This window comes from Coregonus lavaretus (assembly GCF_964263955.1).
Source record: "Coregonus lavaretus genome assembly, chromosome: 9".
Lineage (NCBI taxonomy): Eukaryota > Metazoa > Chordata > Actinopteri > Salmoniformes > Salmonidae > Coregonus > Coregonus lavaretus.
The window spans coordinates 11,301,656-11,322,309 of NC_139996.1; the positions used below are offsets into that span (position 1 = coordinate 11,301,656).

Genomic DNA, 20,654 nt, shown 5'->3' on the forward strand with positions numbered 1-20,654 from the left:
CACGTCAACTATGACAGACAAGTTGAGAAAAAAAAATCCAGAAAATCCCATTGTAGGATTTTTAATGAATTTATTTGCAAATTATGGTGGAAAATAAGTATTTGGTCACCTACAAACAAGCAAGATTTCTGGCTCTCACAGACCTGTAACTTCTTCTTTAAGAGGCTCCTCTGTCCTCCACTCGTTACCTGTATTAATGGCACCTGTTTGAACTTGTTATCAGTATAAAAGACACCTGTCCACAACCTCAAACAGTCACACTCCAAACTCCACAATGGCCAAGACCAAAGAGCTGTCAAAGGACACCAAAAACAAAATTGTAGACCTGCACCAGGCTGGGAAGACTGAATCTGCAATAGGTAAGCAGCTTGGTTTGAAGAAATCAACTGTGGGAGCAATTATTAGGAAATGGAAGACATACAAGACCACTGATAATCTCCCTCGATCTGGGGCTCCACGCAAGATCTCACCCAGTGGGGTCAAAATGATCACAAGAACGGTGAGCAAAAATCCCAGAACCACACGGGGGGACCTAGTGAATGACCTGCAGAGAGCTTGGACCAAAGTAACAAAGCCTACCATCAGTAACACACTACGCCGCCAGGGACTCAAATCCTGCAGTGCGAGACGTGTCCCCCTGCTTAAGCCAGTACATGTCCAGGCCCGTCTGAAGTGCATTTGGATGATCCAGAAGAGGATTGGGAGAATGTCATATGGTCAGATGAAACCAAAATATAACTTTTTGGTAAAAACTCAACTCGTCATGTTTGGAGGACAAAGAATGCTGAGTTGCATCCAAAGAACACCATACCTACTGTGAAGCATGGGGTTGGAAACATCATGCTTTGGGGCTGTTTTTCTGCAAAGGGACCAGGACGACTGATCCGTGTAAAGGAAAGAATGAATGGGGCCATGTATCGTGAGATTTTGAGTGAAACCCTCCTTCCATCAGCAAGGGCATTGAAGATGAAACGTGGCTGGGTCTTTCAGCATGACAATGATCCCAAACACACCGCCCGGGCAACGAAGGAGTGGCTTCGTAAGAAGCATTTCAAGGTCCTGGAGTGGCCTAGCCAGTCTCCAGATCTCAACCCCATAGAAAATCTTTGGAGGGAGTTGAAAGTCTGTGTTGCCCAGCGACAGCCCCAAAACATCACTGCTCTAGAGGAGATCTGCATGGATGAATGGGCCAAAATACCAGCAACAGTGTGTGAAAACCTTGTGAAGACTTACAGAAAACGTTTGACCTGTGTCATTGCCAACAAAGGGTATATAACAAAGCATTGAGAAACTTTTGTTATTGACCAAATACTTATTTTCCACCATCATATGCCAACAAATTCATTAAAAATCCTACAATGTGATTTTCTGGAAAAAAAATTCTCATTTTGTCTGTCATAGTTGACGTGTACCTATGATGAAAATTACAGGCCTCTCTCATCTTTTTAAGTGGGAGAACTTGCACAATTGGTGGCTGACTAAATACTTTTTTTCCCCACTGTACATGTAGAATCACTATTAATTCAATAGGATCTCTGTGGGTTTAGTCATAATTTGTCATTTAACTTTTAAAATGTATTACCTTTTATTGTGGCATAAACACAACCAGTCATGATGTTTTCATCTGATTGTAAAACAGTCACTTCAAAGGGCTCCTTTACTAGGCTATCCGTGCATGTTCATCCACTAGCAACATATTTCCAGCCTCCAAACAGTGGTGAATGGAAAGAGACATGTTACACAAAACACCAAAAATTGTAATGACATTTGCCGATTGTCATTAGGCCAGAATTTATGCGTCCCCTGCTGTCAGCTTGCGTCTTGGTGTCGGCCACTCATCTCTGACTTGGCAAAATGTCAGTGTTCCTGTCGAACCACATCGAATTTTGGAACGTAGGCTATAACATCCGTTTTCCAAGTCTATTTGCTAATTTTTCATGCCTCTGACATGCGGTAATAATAAAAAGTGGTGTAATAGCCTACAGTTTTCTTGAGATTTACATTACATTTACATTTTAGTCATTTAGCAGACGCTCTTATCCAGAGCGACTTACAGGAGCAATTAGGGTTAAGTGCCTTGCTCAGGGGCACATTAACGTCATTTAGCAGACGCTCTTAGCCAGAGCGACTCACAAATTGGTGCGTTTACCCTATAGCCAGTGGGATAACCACTTTACAATTTGGGGGGGGGGGGGGGGGGGGGTTAGAAGGATTACTTTATCCTATCCCAGGTATTCCTTAAAGAGGTGGGGTTTCAAATGTCTCCGGAAGGTGGTGAGTGACTCCGCTGTCCTGGCGTCGTGAGGGAGCTTGTTCCACCATTGGGGTGCCAGAGCAGCGAACAGTTTTGCCTGGGCTGAGCGGGAACTATGCTTCCGCAGAGGAAGGGGAGCCAGCAGGCCAGAGGTGGATGAACGCAATGCCCTCGTTTGGGTGTAGGGACTGATCAGAGCCTGAAGGTACAGAGGTGCCGTTCCCCTCACTGCTCCATAGGCAAGCACCATGGTCTTGTAGCGGATGCGAGCTTCAACTGGAAGCCAGTGGAGTGTGCGGAGGAGGGGGGTGATGTGAGAGAACTTGGGAAGGTTGAACACCAGACGGGCTGCGGCATTCTGGATGAGTTGTAGGGGTTTAATGGCACAGGCAGGGAGGCCAGCCAACAGCGAGTTGCAATAGTCCAGACGGGAGATGACAAGTGCCTGGATTAGGACCTGTGCCGCTTCCTGTGTAAGGCAGGGTCGTACTCTCCGAATGTTGTAGAGCATGAACCTGCAGGATCGGGTCACCGCCTTGATGTTGGCGGAGAACGACAGGGTGTTGTCCAGGGTCACGCCTAGGCTCTTCGCACTCTGGGAGGAGGACACAGCGGAGTTGTCAACCGTGATGGCGAGATCATGGAACGGGCAGTCCTTCCCCGGGAGGAAGAGCAGCTCCGTCTTGCCAGGGTTCAGCTTGAGGTGGTGATCCGTCATCCATACTGATATGTCTGCCAGACATGCAGAGATGCGATTCGCCACCTGGTTATCAGAAGGGGGAAAGGAGAAGATTAGTTGTGTATCGTCAGCGTAGCAATGATATGAAAGGCCATGTGAGGATATGACAGAGCCAAGTGACTTGGTGTATAGGGAGAAAAGGAGAGGGCCTAGAACTGAGCCCTGGGGGACACCAGTGGTGAGAGCACGTGGTGCGGAGACAGCTTCTCGCCACGCCACTTGGTAGGAGCGACCGGTCAGGTAGGACGCAATCCAGGAGTGAGCCGCGCCGGAAATGCCCAGCTCGGAGAGGGTGGAGAGGAGGATCCGATGGTTCACAGTATCAAAGGCAGCAGACAGGTCTAGAAGGACAAGAGCAGAGGAGAGAGAGTTAGCTTTAGCAGTGCGGAGAGTCTCCGTAACACAGAGAAGAGCAGTCTCAGTTGAATGACCAGTCCTGAAACCTGATTGGTTTGGATCAAGAAGGTCATTCTGAGAGAGATAGCAAGAGAGTTGGCTAAAGACGGCGCGCTCAATAGTTTTGGAAAGAAAAGAAAGAAGGGATACTGGTCTGTAGTTGTTGACATCAGTGGGGTCGAGTGTTGGTTTTTTGAGAAGGGGAGCAACTCTCGCTCTCTTGAAGACGGAAGGGACATGGCCAGCGGTCAAGGATGAGTTGATCAGCGAGGTGAGGTAGGGGAGAAGGTCACCGGAGATGGTCTGGAGAAGGGAGGAGGGGATGGGGTCAAGCGGGCAGGTTGTTGGGCGGCCTGCAGTCACAAGTCGCAGGATTTTATCTGGAGAGAGAGGGGAGAAAGAAGTCAAAGCATAGGGTAGGGCAGTGTGAGCAGGACCAGCAGTGTCATTAGACTTAACAAACGAGGATCGGATGTCGTCAACCTTCTTTTCAAAGTGGTTGACGAAGTCATCCACAGAGAGAGAGGAGGGGAGGGGGGGGGGGGGGGGGGGGGGGATTCAGGAGGGAGGAAAATGTGGCAAAGAGCTTCCTAGGGTTAGAGGCAGATGCTTGGAATTTAGAGTGGTAGAAGGTGGCTTTAGCAGCAGAAACAGATGAAGAAAATGTAGAGAGGAGGGAGTGAAAAGATGCCAGGTCGGCAGGGAGTTTAGTTTTCTTCCATTTCCGCTCCGCTGCCCGGAGCTCTGTTCTGTGAGTTCGCAATGAGTCATCAAGCCACGGAGCTGGAGGGGAGGACCGAGCCGGCCGGGAGGATAGGGGACACAGAGAGTCAAAGGATGCAGAAAGGGAGGAGAGGAGGGTTGAGGAGGCAGAATCAGGAGATTGGAGGGAGAAGGATTGAGCAGAGGGAAGAGATGATAGGATGGAAGAGGAGAGAGTAGTGGGAGAGAGAGAGCGAAGGTTGCGGCGGCGCATTACCATCTGTGTAGGGGCAGAGTGAGTAGTGTGGGAGGAGAGCGAGAGAGAAAAGGAAACAAAGTAGTGGTCGGAGACATGGAGGGGAGTTGCAGTGAGATTAGTAGAGGAGCAGCATCTAGTGAAGATGAGGTCAAGCGTATTGCCTGCCTTGTGAGTAGGGGGGGACGGTGAGAGGGTGAGGTCAAAAGAGGAGAGGAGTGGAAAGAAGGAGGCAGAGAGAAATGAGTCAAATGTGGACATAGGGAGGTTGAAATCCCCCAAAACTGTGAGGGGTGAGCCATCCTCAGGGAAGGAACTTATCAAGGCGTCGAGCTCATTGATGAACTCTCCAAGGGAACCTGGAGGGCGATAGATGACAAGGATATTAAGCTTAAATGGGCTAGTGACTGTGACAGCATGGAATTCAAATGAGGAGATAGACAGATGGGTTAGGGGAAAAATTGAGAATGTCCACTTGGGAGAAATGAGGATTCCTGTACCACCACCCCTCTGACCAGATGCTCTCGGGGTATGCGAGAACACATGGTCAGACGAGGAGAGAGCAGTAGGAGTAGCAGTGTTTTCAGTGGTGATCCATGTTTCCGTCAGCGCCAGGAAGTCGAGGGACTGGAGGTTGGCATAGGCTGGGATGAAGTCAGCCTTGTTGGCAGCAGAACGGCAGTTCCAGAGGCTGCCTGCGACCTGGAACTCCACGTGGGTGGTGCGTGCAGGGATCACCAGGTTAGAGAGGCAGCAGCCACGCGGTGTGGTGCGTTTGTGTAGCCTGTGCAGAGAGGAGAGAACAGGGATAGGCAGAGGCATAGTTGACAGGCTGTAGCAAATGGCTACAAAAATGCAGAGGAGATCGGAATGAAATGAGCTAAGCATCTGGGAGCGGAGAGAGCAGGGCCTCCCTCACCAAAAACTTCTACCTCAGAAACTAAAATTGTTTCACTGAACCACCCGAACAAAAACTCTCCCAACTTCCACCTTTAGAAATCAGAATTGTTGTGAACCACAGCGGTTCAATGTTTAAAGGAATAGACTCAACCCACTTTATTCAACTATGACACCATAGCTAACTAGCAAGCTAGCATCCAATAACAATAACACACCGTATAGCACCAACCCTTGGTCACAACAAACCACCAATAGTGTGATAACACACTAAACAGATCATTCGTGTCTGTGTCAAGTTCCTTTCATGACGCAGCAATGATTAGACGTTGGCTAGCTAGGACAAGTATATTGTATTTAGCTACTACCGTACAGTTAGCTGGTCGTGTTGGGAAGCTAGCAATGGCCACTGTGTTGACTTTGTTTGAAGAACGGCTAGCTAGCTAGCTTCGTGCTACACCCGGCACACAATGGCTATTGTGTTGACTCTGACTCTGTTCGAAAAAACGGCTAGGTAGCTCGCTTCGTGCTACAGCCGGCACTGCCAAGACACAGTAACTACCCACAACAACCCACGATGCCTAGCTATGACGCCGTAGCTAACTTGCAAGCTAGCATCCATTAACACACAATTTAGCATCAATACTTGGTTACAACAAACTGCCAAGAGTGTGTTAGCACACTAAACAGATAATTCAAGTCCGTGTCTAGTTCCTTTCATAACGCATAACGCAGCAAAAATTAAACGATGGCTAGGACTACATTAACATTGGAAACAGCTCTCCAGCGTTGCTAATCGATACCAGTAGCTACCCGCTAGCTAGCTAGCCTCGTGCTTCGATACTAACCTACAATTACCTACGGAAACCTACAATAACAACAATACTAACCTATAATAAATACAATACCTAACTACAGCTAACTACCTACCTACGATCTAATACATGGTTAAGCTTTACTCAACACCATATGAGAAGCTTACCTCCTGCTTACCTCCAGCTAGAGAAAAACACGACCTCTCCCGACAACCTCTTCCCCAAACTTGATCATTCAACGTTTCAATTGCACCTATCCCCATTACCCTCAAATACAATTAGAATCACTAAGAACGACGTCCGGTGCAATACATCCGGTGAAACATTTGTCTCCTTGTTTTATCTGTGTCTGTAGTTTGCACAGGATTTTGTTCCAGTCAAGCAACAACTCTACATCTTCTCAGTCTTGCAAACTACAGATTTGGTTTTAATTATTGTCATAGGCTCATGTTTTACCAGTACCGCGTACACCCTCTATTATATAGATTCTATATTAACCCATAACATTTAGGGCTGTGACAATACCAGTATCGCAATATTGTTTTCCATGGCAAAAATGAAACAGGAAGCAGACCAGGGGGAGAGTATGGACTAATGTCTGGTAGCGCTAGGCTAGAGGGACCCTGTTAGATCATAATTGCATTTATTGACAATATTATTTAAATGCATGTTGTTGCCACCCTCAGTCTAACTGTGTTTATTGTGTGTTGTAGGTTGCCGGCTCTGTCCTGGGGATATTTCTTATCACAGAGTAAGTACTTGTTTGTTTTTACATGTACTGTAATCTTCATCACAAGGCACTAGGATGATTAGCCTACAAGGTTAAACAAGTAGTATCCACCACAAGAAATGTAAGGGTTGGTGTGAGGTCTGAACCAGGTGCGGTGCAGAATAGACAGTAGGCAGTAGGCAGAGATGGTGAAACAAGGATCTTTACTGGTGGTCCCAAAACCAGGATACAAAATAACGGACAACGAAAAAATAAAGGAGCAAATTGGTCTCCAAAAACAGGCTGACAGCAAACATACGAAATACTAACTATGACTGAAAACGACAATGAAACAGTGAGAACACTCTCAAGTACCTGTACATACGTCTCGCGATCAGACACTGATTAGTACTGTTTGGTATCGAGAACTAGCAGAGAAAACAGAGCAAGGGAACACAAGCAAGTGAGGGCATAAATACACAGGTGAACAGGTAGACACATGTGACACCAATAAGATAATGATTAGTCCAGACTGTGAGTGAGAAGGTGCCTAAGGTTGTCCAGGATCCAGGATCCCCCGCCGGCAGTCCAGGATCCGGTCCACAGTAAAAGCTGGCTGCCCTCCGACGAGGCGCAGTGGGGGAACAGGATGAGGAGGGGGAGTCAGGGGACAGGTGGCGACGGGCTTAAGGAGGGACACATGGAACGTGAGATGCAGCCGCATGGTGGGGGGAAGTTGCAGGTGGTAGGCCACTGGGTTGACATGCTGGACCACTCTGAAAGGCCCGATGAGCTTCCTGGACTCCCCGCGGAGGGGAAGATTCACCCTCTGTCCCGGGCGAAAAACCGGGGCCGGGCGATGCCTGGGGTTGGCCTGATGTTGAGACCTGACGAGGCCCGCTTAAGCGCCGCCCGTACCTGCCTCCAGGTGCGGCGACAGCGACTGATGTGGGCCTGGACCGACGGGACAGCCACCTCCTCCTCTTGCTCGGGGAATAGTGGGGGTTGGTACCCGTATTGGCACTGGAAGGGGGACAGGCCGGTGGATGAGCAGAGAAGGGTGTTGGGGCGTACTCCGCCCACGCCAGTCGCTGACTCCACGTAGCTGGGTTACTGGAGGCGTAGCACCTCAGCACCACCTCCAGATCCTGGTTGACGCGCTCTGTCTGCCTGTTCGACTGGGTATGGAAGCCGGAAGACAAGCTGATGGAGGCGCCGAGGCAGGTGGCGAACGCCTTCCAGAACCTGGAGGCGAACTGAGGACCCCGATCCGACACCACATCTTGGGGAAGGCTGTGGACCCGGAAAACACCAACTTAGCCGTCTCCCGGGCCGACGGGAGTTTGAGAAGGGGAATGAAGTGGGCAGCCTTCGAAAAACGGTCCACAACGACCAGGTAAATGTGTATCCATCAGAGGGGGTTAGGGCGGAAATGAAATGTGGGACCAGGGGTGCTTGGGGATAGGCAGGGGTCAGAGCAGCCCTGCCGCGGGCTGACGTGAGTTCTTCGTTCGTATCCCCCTCAGCTGATGGCCACCAGAACCTCCTACGCAGGAACTCCAAAGTCCTGGCACCCCCCGGATGGCTGGTGAGTTCGGACGCGTGCGCCCACTGAAGCAGTCGTGAGCGCGCAGCCTTCAGTACGTATATCCTCCCAGATGGACCTCCGCCCGGATCGGGCTCCAGCCGTAGCGCTGCTCTGACCAGCCTATCGTTTCCCCACGAAACTGGGGCAGCAATCACGGCATTGAGGACAATGGGGTCGTCCCTCTCCACCAGGTCCACGGGGTCAAATTGCCGGGAGAGCGCGTGAAGAACAACGCCCACCTGGCCTGGTGCGAATTGAGCCTCTTGTCCCCCTGAATGTAGGCTAAGTTCTTATGGTTAGTCCATACGACGAATGGATGGGCGGCCCCCTCTAGCCAATGCCTCAACTCCCCCAGGGCAAGCTTGACCGCTAGCAGCTCATGGTTCCCCACATTGTAGTTCCGCTCCGCCGGGGACAGCCGACGGGAGAAAAATGCGCAGGGGTGAGTCTTACCGTCCGTGAGGAACCGCTGGAACAGGATTGCTCCCACCACAACGTCTGAAGCATCCACCTCCACAATGAACGGCAGGGACGGATCAGGGTGCCCTAGGACCGGGGCCAATGTAAAGCGTCACATTTACATTTACATTTATGTCATTTAGCAGACGCTCTTATCCAGAGCGACTTACAAATTGGTGCATTCACCTTATGATATCCAGTGGGACAACCACTTTACAAAATATATTTATTTGTTAATTTTTTGGGGGGTGGGGTAAGGGGGGGTAGAAGGATTACTTTATCCTATCCCAGGTATTCCTTAAAGAGGTGGGGTTTCAAGTGTCTCCGGAAGGTGGTGAGTGACTCCGCTGTCCTGGCGTCGTGAGGGAGCTTGTTCCACCATTGGGGTGCCAGAGCAGCGAACAGTTTTGACTGGGCTGAGCGGGAACTGTGCTTCCGCAGAGGTAGGGGAGCCAGCAGGCCAGAGGTGGATGAACGTAGTGCCCTCGTTTTGGGTGTAGGGACTGATCAGAGCCTGAAGGTACGGAGGTGCCGTTCCCCTCACAGCTCCGTTGGCAAGCACCATGGTCTTGTAGCAGATGCGAGCTTCAACTGGAAGCCAGTGGAGTGTGCGGAAGAGCGGGGTGACGTGACAGAACTTGGGAAGGTCGAACACCAGACGGGCTGCGGCGTTCTAGATGAGTTGTAGGGGTTTAATGGCACAGGCAGGGAGCCCAGCCAACAGCGAGTTGCAGTAATCCAGACGGGAGATGACAAGTGCCTGGATTAGGACCTGTGCCGCTTCCTGTGTAAGGGTCGTACTCTGTGAATGTTGTAGAGCATGAACCTACAGGATCGGGTCAACGCCTTGATGTTAGCGGAGAACGACAGGGTGTTGTCCAGGGTCACGCCAAGGCTCTTTGCACTCTGGGAGGAGGACACAATGGAGTTGTCAACCGTCATGGCGAGATCATGGAATGGGCAGTCCTTCCCCGGGAGGAAGAGCAGCTCCATCTTGCCGAGGTTCAGCTTGAGGTGGTGATCCGTCATCCACACTGATATGTCTGCCAGACATGCAGAGATGCGATTTGCCACCTGGTTATCAGAAGGGGGAAAGGAGAAGATTAATTGTGTGTCGTCTGCGTAGCAATGATAGGAAAGGCCATGTGAGGATATGACAGAGCCAAGTGACTTGGTGTATAGCGAGAATAGGAGAGGGCCTAGAGCTGAGCCCTGGGGGACACCAGTGGTGAGAGCACGTGGTGCGGAGACAGATTCTCGCCACGCCACCTGGTAGGAGCAACCTGTCAGGTAGGACGCAATCCAAGAGTGAGCCGCGCCGGAGATGCCCAACTCGGAGAGGGTGGAGAGGAGGATCTGATGGTTCACAGGATCAAAGGCAGCAGATAGGTCTAGAAGGACGAGAGCAGAGGAGAGAGAGTTAGCTTTAGCAGTGCGGAGAGCCTCTGTGACACAGAGAAGAGCAGTCTCAGTTGAATGACCAGTCTTGAAACCTGTCTGGTTTGGATCAAGTAGGTCATTCTGAGAGAGATAGCAAGAGAGTTGGCTAAAGACGGCACGCTCAAGAGTTTTGGAGAGAAAAGAAAGAAGGGATACTGGTCTGTACTTGTTGACATCGGAGGGATCGAGTGTAGGAGGGGTGCAACTCTCGCTCTCTTGAAGACGGAAGGGACATAGCCAGCGGTCAAGGATGAGTTGATGAGCGAGGTGAGGTAAGGGAGAAGGTCTCCGGAAATGGTCTGGAGAAGAGAGGAGGGGATAGGGTCAAGCGGGCAGGTTGTTGGGCGGCCGGCCGTCACAAGTCGCAAGATTTCATCTGGAGAGAGAGGGGAGAAAGAAGTCAAAGCATAGGGTAGGGCAGTGTGAGCAGGACCAGCGGTGTCATTTGACTTAACAAACGAGGATCGGATGTCGTCAACCTTCTTTTCAAAATAGTTGACGAAGTCATCCACATAGATATCCTCCCATAGCCCCCCTGCCACCCGGACATGCATGGGGACAGTGCGCCAGGTGATGAAGCCCGACCCCAACGGCCGGCTGTCCAGGCCCATGACCGGTCCCAAAACCAGGATACAAAATAATGGACAAAAACATAAAGGAGGATCAAATTGGTCTCCAAAAACAGGCTGACAGCAAACATACGGAATACTAACTATGACTGAAAACAACAATGAAACAGGGAGAACACTTCTCAAGTACCTGTACATACGTCTCGCGATCAGACACTGATTAGTACTGTTTGGCATTGAGAACTAGCAGAGAAAACAGAGCAAGGGAACACAGGGAAGTGAGGGCATAAATACACAGGTGAACTGGTAGACACAGGTGACACCAATAAGATAATGATTAGTCCAGATTGTGAGTGAGGAGGTGCCTAAGGTTGTCGGAGGATGACACCTAGTGGGTCGCTCCGGAACTGCGACCACCTCCTGTAACAAAGAAACGCAGATCAGCCTGATAACATGTAAACAGCTCAGATCAGCCTGATCACATGTAAATAGCTCAGATCAGCCTGATCACATGTAACCAGCTCAGATCAGCCTGGTAACATGTAAACAGCTCAGATCAGCATGATAACATGTAAACAGCTCAGATCAGCCTGATAACATGTAAACAGCTCAGATCAGCATGATAACATGTAAACAGCTAAATGCAAAGTACTCAAACAAAAATATCATCAGTTGAAGAAAAAAAAATCGGCAGTTGTCTCTCAGGACCTGGCCTAAAGTAGGAAAAAACAGAGTTCAGATACTGTTGTAACCATTATACTCTCTTCTCTCCCTCTCAGTAAGATCTGGACAGAGGAGGCCAACCCGTTGGCGCCTAACTACGTAGACCAACAACACTCCAACGCCTCGTCACCCGCCGTCCAACAGTCAGTCATCGTCACGCCAACCAGCGCCTATTACATCATCTACATCTACGTGGCGACGTCGGAGAGCGTTCTGGCACTGGGGTTCTTCAGAGGCCTGCCACTGGTCCACACCTTACTGACCGTGTCCAAGAGGCTGCATGAACAGATGCTCACTGCTGTGCTGAGGGCCCCCATGGCCGTACTCAACACTATGAAGACAGGTGAGGCCCACTGCTGAAACCCCTGGCTTAACCAATCTGCTAGAGATACATACGTACATGCATCTACCGGTACTGTATCTGAACACAGGCTTAAATGTCTAATTTATCAGTCAGTTGTCTATGTAATCTCACAGCATATACATCAGTCAGTTAGTCAGTACGACCACCACCAGTCAATTCCTCTAACGTTCAGCAGCAGTCAATTCCATGTGTGTGTTTTTCTGCCCTGTAGGTCGGATCATGAACAAGTTCACTAAAGACATGGCCACCATCGACGACATGCTTCCTCTTGTATTGTTTGACCTCATCCAGGTAGGTGACTGGCTACTCTGTCGGTCTGTCTGTCTGTCTGTTTGTCTGTCATCCAGGTAGGTGACTGGCTCCTCTGTCTGTCTGTCTGTCTGTCTGTCTGTCTGTCTGTCTGTCTGTCTGTCTGTCTGTCTGTCTGTCTGTCTGTCTGTCTGTCTGTCTGTCTGTCTGTCTGTCTGTCTGTCTGTCTGTCTGTCTGTCTGTCTGTCTGTCTGTCTGTCTGTCTTATCTGTTTGTCTGTCATCCAGGTAGGTGACTGGCTCCTCGGTCTGTCTGTCTGTGTCTGTCTGTCTGTCTGTTTGTCTGTCATCCAGGTATCTGTCTATCTGTCTGTCTGTCATCCAGGTAGGTGACTGGCTGCTCTGCCTGCCTGTCTGTCTGCCTGCCTGCCTGCCTGCCTGCCTGCCTGCCTGCCTGTCTGTCTGTCTGTCTGTCTGTCTGTCTGTCTGTCTGTCTGTCTGTCTGTCTGTCTGTCTGTCTGTCATCCAGGTAGGTGACTGGCTACTCTGTCACTCATTCTCTCTCAAAGATATTCTTTCCCAGTCTCTATCTCGATCTATCTCTATCCCTCTATGTCTTTTTTTGTTTTGAGGTTTTTCATTTTAGTGTTTTGATGCCATGAAAGCTCTGTATTTTACATGATTCGTATTATCTCCATCTAGTTAACTCTGATCGTGCTGGGAGCCATCTCTACTGTGTCCATCATGCGGCCATACATCTTCATCGCCGCGATCCCATTGGCCGTCATATTCATGGTCCTGAGGAAGTACTTCCTGCGTACAGGACAGCAGCTCAAACAACTGGAGGCTGAGGGTGAGACTGGTAGGGGTATTGGCTGGGGCTGCGGCTGGGGAACTTGATTTATCTCCACTGGTGAGAAAGGTGAGCAGGCTTTTCACTTTTGGAACTATTCCAGAAGTTCTATTGTACCGGACAGGGAAGCGAAGAAAGTAAGGGATATAAAAGAAAGGAGAGTGAAAACAGGAGAGGAGGAATAGAAAGAGATATCACATATTGGAGAGAAAAGTGAGAGTGTGAGAAAACTTGGAAAGCCACAAAGTGAATGGAGGAAGTTGTAGCAGTGGGCAACAGACTATGAGACTACCACTGGCTCATCTTGTCTGTCAGTGGGCGGGCAGCGCTGCCAGCAGACCAGGGGAGGCGTGTGGCACAGCACCAAGGGTCAGAGGTTAACCCAATGGGCAACAGCAGGATGGAGAGAGAAGAGAATGGAGGGAGGAGAGGGTGGAGGCCGGAGAGGATGCACAGAGGGGCGAGGTCCGCTGGAGGGGAAGTGGGACATAACGGAGTGCGAGGTCAGCTCTCGTCCAATCAGATTCTAGAATCACAACCCCGTACACGACCAAAAAACATTGATTTGATTAGAAAATAATTGATGGGTGATGTCTTTGGATGCCTAAATCTGTCCTCGGGTCCTTTAGTTGTATGGAAAGTGGTGGCCCTTTAACAATTGTAACCACTGATCTGACATGACTGGATAGGGGATAGGATACGTAATGGAACTCTTGCTTGAGTTCTCCCTCGCCACAACAATTCCCAACATTCTGTAAACATTCCCTTTAACTTACTTTGTTGGATTGAAATAGTGAGAGATAGGTGTGTGTGTGTCCGTGTCGGGACTTGGGACATTCTGACTCCACTCCTCCTGATCCTGTCATTCTGTGTGTGTCGCAGATGGCAACAAGGCCTTTCTGCAGCCACGGAGGGGTCAGAGTGAAAATCCGATCAGGGATTTCCTCTGGCTCCATCCTGGCATCACTCTCTCACTGTTCCTCACATAACAATGCCCCTCTGAAACGTCCAGTGAAATGCCTTTCTTGCCAGCTCTAACCCCCACAATGCAGTAATCAATAACAATGTAATACTAAAAATATCAAGGTAGAACAAAAACACACAAGATATAGAATTAAGAAGAAGAAGAAGAACACGAAAAAGTAAGAAGCTATACAGTGAGGGAAAAAAGTATTTGATCCCATGCTGATTTTGTATGTTTGCCCACTGACAAAGACATGATCAGTCTATAATTTTAATGGTAGGTTTATTTGAACAGTGAGAGACAGAATAACAACAAAAAAATACAGAAAAACGCATGTCAAAAATGTTATAAATTGATTTGCATTTTAATGAGGGAAATAAGTATTTGACCCCTCTGCAAAACATGACTTAGTACTTGGTGGCAAAACCCTTGTTGGCAATCACAGAGGTCAGACATTTCTTGTAGTTGGCCACCAGGTTTGCACACATCTCAGGAGGGATTTTGTTCCACTCCTCTTTGCAGATCTTCTCCAAGTCATTAAGGTTTTGAGGCTGACGTTTGGCAACTCGAACCTTCAGCTCCCTCCATAGATTTTCTATGGGATTAAGGTCTGGAGACTGGCTAGGCCACTCCAGGACCTTAATGTGCTTCTTCTTGAGCCACTCCTTTGTTGCCTTGGCCGTGTGTTTTGGGTCATTGTCATGCTGGAATACCCATCCACGACCCATTTTCAATGCCCTGGCTGAGGGAAAGAGGTTCTCACCCAAGATTTGACGGTACATGGCCCCTTCCATCGTCCCTTTGATGCGGTGAAGTTGTCCTGTCCCCTTAGCAGAAAAACACCCCCAAAGCATAATGTTTCCACCTCCATGTTTGACGGTGGGGATGGTGTTCTTGGGGTCATATGCAGCATTCCTCCTCCTCCAAACACGGCGAGTTGAGTTGATGCCAAAGAGCTCGATTTTGGTCTCATCTGACCACAACACTTTCACCCAGTTCTCCTCTGAATCATTCAGATGTTCATTGGCAAACTTCAGACGGCCCTGTATATGTGCTTTCTTGAGCAGGGGGACCTTGCGGGCGCTGCAGGATTTCAGTCCTTCACTGCGTAGTGTGTTACCAATTGTTTTCTTGGTGACTATGGTCCCAGCTGCCTTGAGATCATTGACAAGTTCCTCCCGTGTAGTTCTGGGCTGATTCCTCACCGTTCTCATGATCATTGCAACTCCACGAGGTGAGATCTTGCATGGAGCCCCAGGCCGAGGGAGATTGACAGTTCTTTTGTGTTTCTTCCATTTGCGAATAATCGCACCAACTGTTGTCACCTTCTCACCAAGCTGCTTGGCGATGGTCTTGTAGCCCATTCCAGCCTTGTGTAGATCTACAATCTTGTCCCTGACATCCTTGGAGAGCTCTTTGGTCTTGGCCATGGTGGAGAGTTTGGAATCTGAATGATTGATTGCTTCTGTGGACAGGTATCTTTTATACAGGTAACAAACTGAGATTAGGAGCTCTCCCTTTAAGAGTGTGCGCCTAATCTCTGTTCGTTACCTGTATAAAAGACACCTGGGAGCCAGAAATCTTTCTGATTTAGAGGGGGTCAAATACTTATTTCCCTCATTAAAATGCAAATCAATTTATAACATTTTTTACATGCGTTTTTCAGGATTTCTTTGTTGTTATTCTGTCTCTCACTGTTCAAATACATCTACCATTAAAATTATACTCTGATCATTTCTTTGTCAGTGGGCAAACGTACAAAATCAGCAGGGGATCAAATACTTTTTTCCCTCACTGTATACAGGGTCAGTTCCAATACCATATTTACAATGTGCAGGGATTCTGTAGTCCTCTGTAGTCCCGTGTAGCTCAGTTGATAGATCATGGCGTTTGCCATGCCAGGGTTGTGGGTTCGATTCCCACGGGGGGCCAGTATGAAAATGTATGCACTCACTAACTGTAAGTCGCTCTGGATAAGAGTGTCTGCTAAATGACATATAAAATGTAATACTGGATCGATAGAGGTAGATATGAATAGGGGTAAGGTGACTAGGCATCAGGATATATGATAAACAGAGTAGCAGAAGTGTATATGATGATTGTATGTGTGTGTGTAGAGTCACTATAAATGTACTGTATGTGCATATTGTGTGTGTGCGCAAATGATGGAGTGAGTGTCTGTATGTGGGTTGATGTATCAGTGTACGTAGTGTGTAGGGCCCTGTGAGTGTGCATAGAGACAGCTATTTAGTTGGCTATTTAGCAGTCTAATGGCATGGGGATAGAAGCTGTTCAGGAGTATGTTGGTGTCAGACTTGATGCACCAGTACCGCTTGCCTTGAGGAAGCAGAGAGAACAGTCTATGGCTTGGGTGGTTGGTCTTTAACGATTTACCGGGCCTTCCTTTCACACCACCTTGCTTACGTGATGTACTGTAAGTCAGGGTTGACATCACCCGTTAGCTACATTTTGGTCAAGAAGTACCTAGATCCTGTGAGTGATTGACTAATGCTTCTGTGTTTCTCTTCTCTCCCTCCATTCCACTCTCTCTCCCTCCATTTCTCTCTCTCCCTTTTGCTCTTTTATTCTTCTTCTGTTCACTCTCTTTATATCTCTCTTTCTCTTTCTGTCTTTCTCCCTCCTCCCAGCCCGTAGCCCTATCTTCTCTCACCTCATCATCTCTCTAAAGGGTCTGTGGACCATCCGTGCATTTGGACGTCAGTGCTACTTTGAAACATTGTTCCACAAGGCCCTGAACACCCACACGGCCATATGGTTCCACTACCTCTCCACGCTGCGATGGTTCCTCTTCCGCTGTGACATCATCTTCGTCTTCTTCTTCAGCGCCGCAGCCTTCATCGCCGTGGGAACCAACCGTGAGTGATGGGCAGACAGACAGACACACTTAATATTGTTAGGCTATTTCCAATAAAGCATTTACTTGAAAAGGAAGTTGGCATATTACAGATGCCGACTGCGTAGCATGTACCCATATTTACTTTAGGCCTGAGTAAATTGTTGCTGCCTTCTCATGGACAACGTAGAAAAGATCTTTGCCTCTTGTGTGTCATAGAGAATCTCTAAATGGGCCACAGTGTTTATGTTGGTAGTGAATTTAGGGGTAATTTTACAGACCGTTGAATACCTGTGTGTTTGTGTGTGTATAATAACAAAGGGTTGCAGTGAAGTATGCTATGACGTGTGGGTGTGTGCGCACTGATAATGTGGTGTGTGTGTTCCACAGAGGACAAGCCAGGGGAGATTGGCATCATCGTGGCCTTAGCCATGCTTATCCTTGGTACCTTCCAATGGGCTGTCATCACCAGCATCACTGTGGACGGACTGGTATGTACATTACCAGTAGGCAGTGATCAGTATCAGTATCGCACACACAAACACGCACAACACACACACAAATATGAATCTCATTAACCTTTTACAATCGTTTGAATTGGCCTATATTGATAGGGGTCAATTTGAATGTTTCTTAAAGAAGAAATGCATATGCATAAGCATGATAGCAATTGAATGGGAACAGTTTGGAGATATTGGGAAAAGTATTCAACCAAAGTTAAGGAATCAACAGTTCACCTGACACAAGACTGAATCTAAGACTGAATCCTGTTTATTATATGTGCATTTTACGTTTACTGTACTTTTAGCCACATTTGTTGATAACGAAATCTGAAAATACTCTGGATACATTCAGTAACATGATAAGAATATTCCTGGGACATGTGGGGTAGGTGGAACATAAGACAAAAACAATGACAAGGGTTTGAGTGAGAAAACGAAATATGCTAAATATGTGTAGGAGACTAATAACATTTAATTAGATTTTAATTTGATTTGAGGACTAACTGGTGCACTTGTATGACTCAAAGAAGGGTCTTCAACTATAGGCGCTTTTATGAGCTGTCCTAGCTGTGCTGTTGAGGAACTAGAGAAAGCACACTTGTAGTTGTTTTGTTTGGAACACAAAAGGTGATGCATCACAAAATTATTGTTGTTGTTTACGAAATCCCAAAATGGCCCATTATATCTGACTCAGGTGGGCATCATTTGAAAGCTTGTTCTATTGCCAACATGACTAGTTATAAAATACGATTTTACAGTGTTAGGCTTTCACAAGGCAATTCAGAGAAACATATTGTAATTTTGGTGCGCATAGAAAGGGAGAAAAAGCTCATTCAGTTATGTGTTCTGCTGCAAATTTTCTTCCCAATAGACAAACATAGGCTCATTCTGTTCAGAACAACCCAGGGAATGACGCCATGTCATCTTGTAACTGTACATCAAACAGAGTGATCATAAATGTTGACACTGTATATGGTTTGGAAATGTGAAGTGTACATTTGGACTCACAGGTGTTTGGCTTGCTTGTATGACAACAAAGCGGTATTTATTATAATCCTCACGGTCTCATCTTTAAAATACATAGATTCCTCTTCATTTACAGCATTTCCCTCCCTCAGACAACAAATAATGTGCCGGAGGGATGGGGGCAACTTGTCCCGTGCGGTGCTCAAGTTCAGAACGGCTGTCAGTCAAAACCCAAACAGCGCTGTGAAGACACGCAGAGACAGAGCTCTGATGTCATGTATAGCATGTTACTGTACAGCCACTGGGTTCCAATTTAGATGCTTATCAGTGCCTAAATCTGCCATTTTCAACCCGTCGAGTGTAAAAGGCTACCTTTACTTGAGTGGGAAACTCCACTTGTCTTGTTTGTTGTTAGGAAAGATGTCAAAATATAGAATACTATATATTTAGTTCACACACCCCAGTGTTGTTGTTGTGGAAATGAGCTTCATTCAGGTTGAGGATTCTGAAAGAGCTTATCACAGTGCAGGACATTTTGTTCTCCTAGTGTTGGAAAAATTCACCAATTATTGCCAGACTGACTGATACTTCTATACACTGATAATACTCACTAATGTGAGAATAGAACTCATTAACAAGGGCGAGGGAGCTCACTACTCTAACATACCGTCACACGTACAGTATTAGGTCACAAACTAACATTGACCCACTTACAGTATGAACTCACTCCTTACTCCCACAAACACACACACACACACACGTTTCACTCCCCTCCATACACACATTCCCACAGGTTTCTACTCATTTATATTATCTCATGTTCACACACACATATGTATACACACACACCTCCTCCTACCCCTTCCTCACAACTCTGTGTCCTCTTTTCCTCTGCAGATGCGATCAGTAGATCGGGTCTTCAAGTTCATCGACTTGCCGCAGGAGGAGCCTAGACCCAGTGGTGGTGGTAAAGGCAAAGACCTGGTCCTGGACAACCCCCACGCTCAAGACTGCTGGCCCAACCGGGGCCACATGGATGTCCAGGGACTGACTGTCAAGTACACAGAGGCCGGACGCTCTGTGCTGCAGAACCTGTCCTTCACCGTGGAAGCGGGCCAAAGTGTAGGTGACAGTGTAGGGGACGGAGACAGGGACGGAAACAGGGACGGAGACAGGGGCGGAGACGGGGGCGGAGACGGGGGCGGAGATGGGGGTGGAGATGGTGTGTGTGTGTGTATGGGATGGGTGCAGGGATGTGCGTGTGCATGTGTGAGGCTGATACTCCCACCCATATGTGGGGTCAGCGCCCGCTCAGCCCAGTCAAAGCTCTTCTCTGTCATGGCACTCCAATGATGGAACGTCAGGACAGTCCCTGCCCATCTTCCGAAAATGTCAGAAACCCTACCTCAATGTTTTTTTTTTATATAACGTATGCTGATAACATTTTTATTGAGGGAAAATGTACTTGCTATAAGTGATTAACTGCGTTGTTGGTTAAGGGCTTGTAAGTAAGCATTTCACTGTAATGTCTACACCTGTTGTATTCGGCACATTGTCTCACCTACTATCTTAAGATGAATGCACTAAATGTTGCTCTGGATAAAGTGTCTGCTAAATTACTGAAATGTAAATGTAATTTATTGTGATGGCCTGATCTGCCCTCAGGTGAACCGAGTGTAGATGAATTTCTCTCCGTCAGTTAGGAGGCTAGATGAACCCTCAGTGGTGTGTCTTGAGAGGTAATTACAGAGAAAGAGCTCTCAGTAACGAGACCTGAGGGAGGCTAGCTCATTGGGCCTAGCTTAGCCATTAGCACTTTTGCCTAGCCATTAGCTAAAGCTTCCTGCTAATGGCCTACTTGTCATTGATGCTTTAGGCCTGAGGGAGAAAAGAGGGTTTCTAGTTTCTCACAGTTTACAGTGTAGTGTTATGTTGTATGCTATGTAGCGTATAGTATCACAGTTAAAATGCTGTCTCAAGATCTTTATTGAAAATGAGCAGGTTAGTGGGAGAGAGTAGTGGGAGACCTGTAGGAAGACAATGGCTTGTGGAGATTTTGGGTACATATTCTGAATTAATTCTGGTATATATTCTGAATTAATTATGGTACATATTCTTATCTCAGTGTACGTTTGTGGCTGTCCATAGGTGGGTGTGTTGGGGAGGACAGGCTCAGGGAAGAGCACCCTGCTTTCTGCCCTGCTGCGCCTGGCCTCTACAGATGGAGAGATCTCCATTGATGGGGTCTCCTGGGACTCTGTCACACTACAGACCTGGAGAAAAGCCTTTGGTGTGGTGCCACAGGTATATATTTCTCCTCATAGGGTTATAAACAGCTCCCCTCAAGGACCTGAA

General features: G+C 47.9%; 1 protein-coding gene across 2 annotated transcripts in view; it reads left to right on the forward strand.

Annotated features, from left to right (window-relative positions):
• Positions 1-20,654, forward strand: part of LOC311134633 (cystic fibrosis transmembrane conductance regulator-like) — a gene marked incomplete at its 5' end in the record, with an annotated part of 84,559 nt that overhangs the window by 44,705 nt on the left and 19,200 nt on the right. For both annotated transcript variants that reach the window (XM_084168368.1, XM_084168369.1), the window contains 8 exons: positions 6,773-6,810; positions 11,604-11,890; positions 12,123-12,202; positions 12,862-13,012; positions 16,625-16,852; positions 17,221-17,321; positions 19,197-19,421; positions 20,448-20,603. In XM_084168368.1, the coding sequence (XP_084024494.1) occupies positions 6,773-6,810; positions 11,604-11,890; positions 12,123-12,202; positions 12,862-13,012; positions 16,625-16,852; positions 17,221-17,321; positions 19,197-19,421; positions 20,448-20,603 (1,266 nt within the window). The remainder of the gene's footprint in view (positions 1-6,772; positions 6,811-11,603; positions 11,891-12,122; positions 12,203-12,861; positions 13,013-16,624; positions 16,853-17,220; positions 17,322-19,196; positions 19,422-20,447; positions 20,604-20,654) is intronic.